This window comes from Haliotis asinina, chromosome 16 (genome assembly GCF_037392515.1).
Source record: "Haliotis asinina isolate JCU_RB_2024 chromosome 16, JCU_Hal_asi_v2, whole genome shotgun sequence".
NCBI classification, from domain to species: Eukaryota; Metazoa; Mollusca; class Gastropoda; order Lepetellida; family Haliotidae; genus Haliotis; species Haliotis asinina.
In genome coordinates, this window is record NC_090295.1 from 5,888,087 (window position 1) to 5,897,965 (window position 9,879).

A 9,879-nucleotide genomic window follows, 5' to 3' on the forward strand; every position below is an offset into this window, starting at 1 on the left:
GGCGACGTGTCGATATAAGTTCTTATGCCGTTTTCAAGCATATGATAACGGTGTACGAACCTATACCGTCGCCGTTGTTGAAACAGAGAAGTTGATCATAAAGTGCCATCTTAATACACTTTCTGCTACCTACAACAAGACGTCAGCTGCCCCTCAACGCTGGTATTACCCAGATGTTCAAGACTAATTACAGGAGACATCAGCACAATCACTTTGTTGTTTGCACAGGGCCTCTAACTGCCCTACCATGTTATACTGCCAACCTGGATATGATACATTTTCATGCGAGTGAGTTTAGTTTTACGCCGCACTCAGCAATATTCCAGCTATATGGTGGCGGTCTGTAAATATAATGGAGTCTGGACCAGACAATCCAGTGATCAACAGCATCGATCTGCGCAATTGGGAATCGATGACATTTGTCAACCAGGTCAGCGAGCCTGACCACCCGATAATGTAAGTCATCTCTTACGACAAGCATAGTCACCTTTTATGGCAAGCATGGGTTGCTGAAGGCCTACTATACCCCGGACCTCCACGGCTCACGTTTCCATGTGGACAAACGGTGGCATGGGCATACCTTAGATAACGGAATGTATACCGTAGTTGCTCTTTACTTAAAATCATCACCTTTGTCAACAATGCTGCGGCACCCAGACCCCATTGAACCAGACCATGGTTGAAACACCATCAAGTTAATTTGCCTAAAGTATGACAGACATCAACTTTGGGGAGAGGGGTCAAATGTGGTGAACAGGGTTCAAAGTCTAATGACGTTATGTGCAATGTCCTAATACAATACAATAAAATACAAAGTTTCTGTTTCTGATTCAAAACGAAATGACGAGGGTATAAATGACCTAAATATATTTGTGCTTTGTTCTAATGGAAAAACACAACTTTTATATCTGCTTCCGCTTCGAAACGAAATGACGCGAGTGTCAGTGACGCAAACAGATTTATGCCACGTTCCAATGGAACAATACAATTTCTGTGTGAGCTTCCCCTCCCATCATGCGGAAACTTTTGTCTGCAGTATATCCATCTGAATCCTCTTCATGGCCAGCTAGATGACCTGGTTAAGAGTGTTATCGTAATCAAACTGCGAAGATTGATGCTCGTGTTATGAATCACTGGACTTTCTGGTCCACGGTTTACTTAGTGACCGCTGATAAATTCTAACCCGGATCTTCACTGGTATACACGCTGTAGTTAAAGCCAATTTCACGTTTCGCATATAAACCCAGTTTGAGTGTTTTTACTGACCCTTTTCAGAGCTGGACAAGAAACAGAAGGAAAGAATACCGCGTCACAAATAAGGAACTTTCGGGCGGTCTTACTTTGACCTTTTCTCTTGGGGCTAATATCCACCATAGTCCTTATGGTTGACAAAACTTGCTGCCATTAACCTTTCAAAATAATTTACTCAAGGAAAATGCGTCCTCTAATGGTTTTAATCCATCAGTTGAAATGATGGATGTACAACGATTGCGCCCACTAGTATGTGGTTACTGTTTTTATCGGGTAGTTGAAAGTTGAAAGTAGACATGGTTGCGCGGCCACGACATTATGATTTAACCAAGGAACGTTGAATTGTCCCAGTGTTGGGCTATCTCTTAAAATAAATCTCTTCGCAAATCGGTGTAATGGTAGGAAAGTGAGAATTGCTAACCTTTCTTCATCACGTCGGGACATAAGTCCACGTCAGGCGTGTGGATCGATGGTTTCGTGATTTTGCAATTTACCTACTTGGGCATGAACGTGTTTCGTGAAAAGAGAGGGTTATACAGTTCAAGGCCCTGTTTTACTAAGCTCTCAAAAGTCTATGGTCTGTTATACCCAAGTAGGTATAAATTCCCCTAGAAACTCTCAGAGCTCCTATTCATTGTATTTTATTTTTTAAACTATGGTCCTTTTCTCTGTAACATATGTTCATTTCAGAGACCACTTGCTAGTATGGTAGCCTAGGGTCTCGTGACATATATACTTCCTCCTATACGGTAACACTGGCTTGAGTGCTGTAGTCATATGTAAAACGCTACTGTACGAGAGCTGAAAGGAACGGGGCCCAGCGAAACAGAGACGCGTTTGGGCGGAAGGCAAGCTCACATTAAAAGATTACATAAACTTCGTCATATTATCTACTACGAAATTCTTGATGGTTTTCATCGTCAGCGTGGGGCGCTGATCACACCATGAAAGTATCATCGCAAAGTATCAGATTACATACAATACAAGTTTCTGGCTGCCAATTTACCAGCAGGCGACACTAGATTAGGACTAACTAACACATTGTACCCATTTGGGGAATCGAACGCGGGCCCTTGGCATGAGGTGTGAACACATTAACCACTGGGCTACCCCACCGTCCAGATTCCCTCGGAACTGTTTGACCGTCTAATTGTCACGAGTCGATAAAACCGTGTGTTTCTAATACAGGATATACCTCATCCAAGAACAAGCAAGAGGGATAAACAACTATAGACAAAGTCGTTGTGTATACTTTGAAAACTATTCCGCCAGCTACGCCACAATCAGATTGGTAGACAATTCTCATATAGCGATTGTTTTGACTATATTTACCACACGCACCACTGGCGACCTCATCAGGGTGGTGTGGGCACCCTCCGCAAGCCGAATACCTGCCATTCTCCTCATTCTGGTAATCCTCAACTCCTGCGGATTTTGAACAGGTTACTTAGCTTTATGGGGTTCAAAATGGAGCTTTTTGTTGGTCATGGTTATGTTTCAAGGGCGTTGTTCTGAAAATGGGTCGAAAACGTTACGGTCTGGCGTTGATATTTATGAATATCGAACGACTAGCAAGGAGATGACTATCAAAATGTACCACGACGGCGGTGCCAGATACTTCCAGTTAACACCGTTGATCACGGAGAGTCCCAGGCACTGAAATGACATCCAACTTGCGGTCATACGGAGAGCAACCCCACACTATGAATAAGCCACCACCAAAGGGTTAAGCTGTAGGGATCATATAAGAAAGAAGAAAAAATATTTTATTAGTGTCACATACGTCATAAAAGTGCCCTGTGGTCTGTGAGACACTAAATCCATATAGCATCATATATATGCCTCTTTACGATGCATCCGAGGACAAATTAGGACTGGTTTTTCGATATTGGACATCAAGGTCATTGATGTTCCAGGTCTTGATCGATAAATACTCTCCATACATCACATGACCATTCTCAATACTGATGCGGAGGTGTACGACACGCATATACACGTTATTAGACCTTGTGTGGCATAACCTAGTCTCGCTGCTTAGCATTCCATAACAACTCCTTCTTCTTGCTAACACACAAAAAGGACTTGGAACATCTCCAGAACAAAGAAATCCTTTTCGTCTGGCTCTTAACTGAAGCATTCAAAAGAGTATCTTAACAGCTGAAAATGTCATGGCCATAACAACTGTTTATCAATCAGTGTCGACGAGAAAATCTTTAAAATTCATAACAATTGGCGAGTCTCACTTTCTCTCCGGCAAGTTCTGCGTTTTGTTCATCCGTAACCAAGAGAAAGAGACCGCGAAGAGTTATCTCCCCTGCAACCGCGAACGTTCCGTTCCGCAACAGGAGGCCACATGGGGCGCGGTGTGCGAGCTGGCTAAAGCATCAGGCTTGCGATCCAGCGAGGTTGCGCCCACCTGTGACCGGGTGTAAAAACCTTGGAGTCAACATTGTGCGCAGACTCTTTCCGTGTTGTCACAACCCTGTGCACTTAAAAAAACCCAAAAAAACCCCAAGAATCCGTTGGTATATGACCAGATGGTGGCCACATGCATACGTTCATGCACCTAGTTCCGGGTACAGCAACGTACAGTAAACTTGGACAAAGTACTGTGCCTATGTGTCCCAGTCCCTCCAGCTGTGGGTACCTCGATGAGTGCGCCTAGTGGCAGCTTGAGTTGTATAATCCCCAGGGAGTTGAGATTGATAATGCAATGTGACGCCGAGACCGACATGCAATGATCGAGGGAAACAAATACCAGCGCCTTGAGCAAGCAATAGCTGCATGAATATGTGCGCTATATAAATATACTCTATCACATAATAATAGTATTAAAACCACCTCAGAAACACTGCTAACGCCAGGGAAGCTGGGAGAGCGTGGTGGTTCGAGAATGTTATCATTTGCACGCTGGGAAAGCTTTACTACAATCAGTATGTACATAACGAACGTAATCAAGCACTCCAGTATTACCGCAGTGATAGTTTTGAACAATACACGGAACTTCTCGTTGTGATCACGATGAAAAAGAACAAGATTTTTTTAAAACCCTGTGCTATGGATAATGTACTTTATTCGAATGGGTGCCATGTTTCGGTGTAAGTTCTAACACCACCAGCAACAATAATAATGCTGTTAGAACCTGCACCACTATCAAGCAATGATAACAGTGTTAGCACTTATACCGAAATGCCACACCCATTGCAATAAAGAAGTTGACTATCACAGAACTTGCTTTTCCTCTACTTACTTACAGTACATATCAGCTGAGATGCAAGATGAGGGCTGGACAAAGATTCTCCGAGGAACAGATACCTCAAGACACTACATCAGTAATGTTTGATTTCCAACTTTTGTACTAAGTGAGAAGTCCATTACTGTTGTTTCCAGCTCAGAAAATGTCTGAACCAAACAATCTGATAGACATATGTGCATCCACTGCCCAAGGTCAGGTCAACTTCACCGACTCAATTTCCTAACTGCTTGTTGCAAGAGGTGATGCATTTTCAAATGGTCATGTTAAACATTTGAAGTCTTGTGTTTGGAATCGATTTCATTCACATTATAGAAGCATCATGACATTCAAGTTCAAAAGAATGAAGAAACTAATTTGATCCTACCCAAGGACACAAGTCAATATCATAAGCTTAGATTAGCTCATGACAGCTGACCTTGAATCAAACATCAGCATGCATTAGATGACTAGTGTGTAACTAACTTGCTTTGAAAACATTTCTTTAAAACATCCTGATCAATCAAAAGCTAAAGTTCACCTCCGGACACCCACCATTCAGTGAGGTTTAAAGAAATTTAGTCCAGTTTTCAAAATGATAACTTTCATATATGACGGAGTCCACCATATACTTAATTGTAAATGTAACAAAATCAAAGTTGCAATAAATGTTTTTATTGCCTTCACAAGATACAAGGTAACATTGCGAATCAGGCACAAGTTACTCGTCACCCTCTTCTTCTTCTTCATCCTGGTTGATCTGGAAGTATCTCAGTTCAAAAGCCTCTTTAGTACTAGCCACCACTCGAAGCCAGTCTCGGAGGTTATTCTTCTTCAGGTACTTCTTTGTCAAATACTTCAGATACCTTGAGACAAGAACAATGAAACATTAATTATGTGAAGCTTTACACTGAGGCAGAAAGCATTCATAGTCGTTTGGTTCTTGTTTAACGCTGTACTCCAGCTTATACAACTGTGGTCTGTAAATAATAGTGATTAAGTCTGAACCAGACAATACGCTAATCCACAGCATGAGCACTGATCAGAGATATGATGAGTCAACAAAGTAGGTAAGTCTGACCAAATGATCCCCTTAGTTGCTTTTCACGACAAGCAGGGGTTGAAGACCAATTCTAACCTCCATCCTCACTGGTTCATTCAGCATTCATAGTGATTAGGATTTAATGTATGAATTTGTCTAAGACATAACAGTATGTCATGATGATAGGAAAAAAAACTCCAGAGATGTTGGCGACACCTACAATTACAGGCACCGTGCAGACAAACCGATGGGTCCCAATCATACTTCAGTAACTTGTTACTCATACACTAATACATTTCCGCAACTATATTAGGTACTGGACACAACAGATCCTGTTTGTGGATTGAGACTACTGACCATGTACGGTTTTATGGTGCTTTTAGCAATATTCAAGCAATATCACTGATTCACTGCAGCGTACAACAGAAACAAGCTTCACATATTGTATTCATGTCGTGAATCAAAGCCTGACCTTTGGCATAAAAGAGAACGGTATTGGGGATAATACACGGTACACCACATACCTCTTTGAGAAGGGGATTTCAGAGGTAAGTTCAATCTTGTTCTTCTTCCTTTCCAGTGTGACATTGTTTCCAAAGTTGTTGGTTTTGCCATCAACCTTGATCCTTTCATGGAGGTATTTTTCCTGTTAAAACACAAGCCATGACATGGCGGTACAGATTAGGGAAGATAGCCCTAATCAGATTAGGGAAGGTGACCCTAATCCCACAGCATGTGTTAGTACACTCAAATTCTCACAAAAGCCTTGTTAAAAAAGTCAGTTTAGCAATTAGTGAGATAAAAATCATTAAGAAACAATCATGAATTAACTTTAACTTAACAGAAGATATACTTTGAACAGATTCTTGATAACTATTTGAATGTCCTTCATTTTCATTTTGGCCAAAAGAATTTTACTGATCTGAAATGGTTTGATTAAAAACTTGAATTTGTCTGCCAAGCGTCTAGACCAGATGGCCTCTAATATACTTACGAAGCTTGCTACATCCATGATGCCATCTTCGACAGGGTGTGTGCAGTCCACCATATAGTGGAGGGTGACTCGCTTCTTGCGGCCTTTACCCTTCCCCTTCTTTACGGGACCTTTGCTGCGTTTTGTAACTTTCTGAAATAAAAACTTTATCATGAAAAGATGCTTGCATAATGGTTTGCAGAGATATGACCTACCTGTTTGTACAAGCTTCAATATAGTTCAGCAAGCTAAACGTCGTGTTCCTGCCAAGGCATACACCGACGTTTAGCGTCCCAACCCTATTTTATGAGGAGCACTTTCCCAGCGATTTTTACCGGGAAGGTTTTTGACTGCAGAAACACTGAAAAACGAAGCATTGCATGTATATTTGTACACGGATCGAAAGATCTATCCTTTAGGTACAAAATCCGATTGCTGTCTTACCTTGAAAAAATTTATTTAAAATTCAACACAATTATATTCATCACCACCCCGTATTTTCCACAGTCGGATGCGGCCATTTTGCCTCGTGACGTCACAGGGTCGTGTGTACCAGTTGGGTTTGTTAAAACTGGGATCGGCAGGCAAACGAAACAAAGCAGTTTTTGAATACTAACAATAAATGCACAAACTGGCTTGGTACTGGAGGGAGGTCGATTTTGTACATGCTTCAAGTGGGCTAAGTTGAAATATTAATGTCCCTTTTGATGATTAATAATTAAATAATGACAAAATACCAATGTTTGCTTTTTATATTTTCCTTTTTGACTGGGTAAAGATATTGTTTAATACTGTTAAAACAACATCCTACTGTCTCACCGTTTCCCTTCCCTTTTTACACATTGACTTAATTTTGTTGTAACTGTTATGATGAAGTGGTTTTGGTAAGTATACTTTCTCTTCTTACCTGTAACTTTTTCAGAATATTTAAGATGCTGCAACATTCCAAGTCGGTTTGCACAGTGTTTAAATGTACACAACATATAAAAGTTCCTTAGAGAATCATAGTTGCAACTGTTTATAAACTCAGCAGACTTCCTAAGTTCATGTACTTTTCAACTCAAAGCTATATTAACTACTTTTCCATAGATAAATAAAATTTAAACTGAGAAGTCTGTTATTTATGCTATAAAGTTTTCCATGTTATAATTAATAACATCTTCATTGGGACAGTTTGATCTACGACAATCATAAAGAATTTATATGATTAGGATTGTAAGGTATGTTTGAGCTGCAAAGTTCAGGGTATTAACATTGTTAACACTGAGAAGTGACTATGCCTGAAAGAAAATACTATATATAAAATCTATGATTAATCTTTGTCTAAGTGGAGGCCATTTGTTTTCAAAGGCATTATAGTTGTTGCTCTTACATGCAATAAACCTTTCAATGGCATAAAATTGTCTGATGTTATTTATAACCTTATTAAACGACAAGGCATTGCCTTTTAGAAGGCATAAAAAACATGCCTTTTGCTCAGTAGGATTAAGTGATACAACAGGTTATGCTGGCCTTGATAGACAAAAGGAACTGCACTGGTATCCAAAGTTATTTCCATATTAATATGGGCATCCAGACTCTCCCAAAATTGTTTTACATATTCACATTCACATTCACAAGTGTTCCTGGTCAGTTTTACATAAAGAGCAAATATCATCGTTGATTTGACTTAAACATATTTTATTCATTAAGAAAAGGATTGGGCACAAGTTATCCAACTTAGAAAAGCCTTCTCCCGATAATTGAAAATTCATATTAATCTTACAACATACGCAAGAGACAGACAGAGGATAGGATATGTACAACAGATGTTAACTAAGAAAGCGTTTTGTTTGAGGGATATAGATATGTACACATTTGAAAACATTCTGATTTTCAGTAATTGAGAGAACTGCATTGCCATTTAAGATGAAATTAATATCAATATCATTGTTTGTTAGGTTTATAACCATTAATTCTTTCTACGTATAGATGTGGAGTAGAAATCGACTCCCCTCCAGTACCAAGCCAGTTTGTGCATTTATTGTTAGTATTCAAAAACTGCTTTGTTTCGTTTGCCTGCCGATCCCAGTTTTAACAAACCCAACTGGTACACACGACCCTGTGACGTCACGAGGCAAAATGGCCGCATCCGACTGTGGAAAATACGGGGTGGTGATGAATATAATTGTGTTGAATTTTAAATAAATTTTTTCGAGGTAAGACAGCAATCGGATTTTGTACCTAAAGGATAGATCTTTCGATCCGTGTACAAATATACATGCGATGCTTCGTTTTTCAGTGTTTCTGCAGTCAAAAACCTTCCCGGTAAAAATCGCCGGGAATGTGCTCCTCATAAAATAGGGTTGGGACGCTAAACATCGGTGTATGCCTTGGCAGGAACCAGGAACCATGTGGGGGGTGGGGGTGGGGTTGGGGGGTTGGTGGAGATGGGGGTTAGGAACAGAAGCCAAGAAGGTAACAACATGAATCCTCAAGTGATATAACTAACCCATTTGAGATCTGAGTCTTTTGAACATACTGGATGAGGCGTCTGAATGAGTTACTTCTTGTTAATTGGATATTAATACTTTTTTTAATCTGGGCTAGAATGCAGTCTACCGGGCGCTGCACCCTTTATGGTCATTCGCGTTAGATTTTGGGTTTAGATGTTAGGCGCCCTCTAAGGATCCTTGGGGTTTGTGGTACCCCTTCTGATCTTGGGATTAGTGCACTTTACCGGGCGCACTTCTTTCGGATGGAGTTACTCGCACCAAAGTAAAGCCAACCCTAGCCTTTACTAACTAACCCTAAGGATCTAGAAGCGTGGTACCCAAGGGCTAAAGATCTAGGAAGGGGGTGCCCAAGGGCTAAGGATACATCTTTAATTTAATCTGAAAAAGTGCAGTACTCCTTTCATATGATTGCAAAGCAGTTTTGCTACCGATGTCACGACTGCAATATCGCTCACAAGAGGAGACGTGCACAGCCATTTTGCGCATTCTGACTTTATTATACAAAAGTTAACTTTTTGACACCAACACTATAACACAATAACATAAAATAGTACGTAAAAGGTGTTGAAAAAGAAGCAGGACCCAAAACATTTTCAGAAATGCGAGAAATTTGTCGAGACTAAGGGACTCACTCCTGGCATGATGGCGGCCTAGAGTCAAAGAGGCTGGCACGTGGGTCTCTTCACCGGAAATTTAGAGTTATTATGTCTTTTGTTATTTTATTTATTTGTAACATCGGATTATAAGATATTACCAAATCAGCATCAGCTAACAGGTTAAAACAAAACATATGCGTGCTTTTGGCTAAAATTCTTTAAGGCTGGTTGGCAAATTGCTTTGCGCTTGAAAATTCCATAAGGGCGAACGCTATGTCAAATAGCCTGAG

At 40.4% G+C, this 9,879-nt stretch overlaps 1 protein-coding gene across 1 annotated transcript; it reads right to left on the reverse strand.

Moving 5' to 3' along the window:
* Positions 1 to 5,142: 5,142 nt before the first annotated feature.
* Positions 5,143 to 9,677, reverse strand: LOC137268907 (large ribosomal subunit protein eL22-like). The gene is made up of 4 exons (XM_067803515.1): positions 9,626 to 9,677; positions 6,520 to 6,651; positions 6,050 to 6,171; positions 5,143 to 5,349 (listed from the first exon to the last, which is right to left on the reverse strand). Exons 1-4 carry the CDS (start codon positions 9,632 to 9,634, stop codon positions 5,205 to 5,207), a joined length of 408 nt encoding a protein of 135 aa, XP_067659616.1. The 5' UTR covers positions 9,635 to 9,677; the 3' UTR covers positions 5,143 to 5,204.
* Between the last annotated feature and the right edge of the window lie 202 nt (positions 9,678 to 9,879).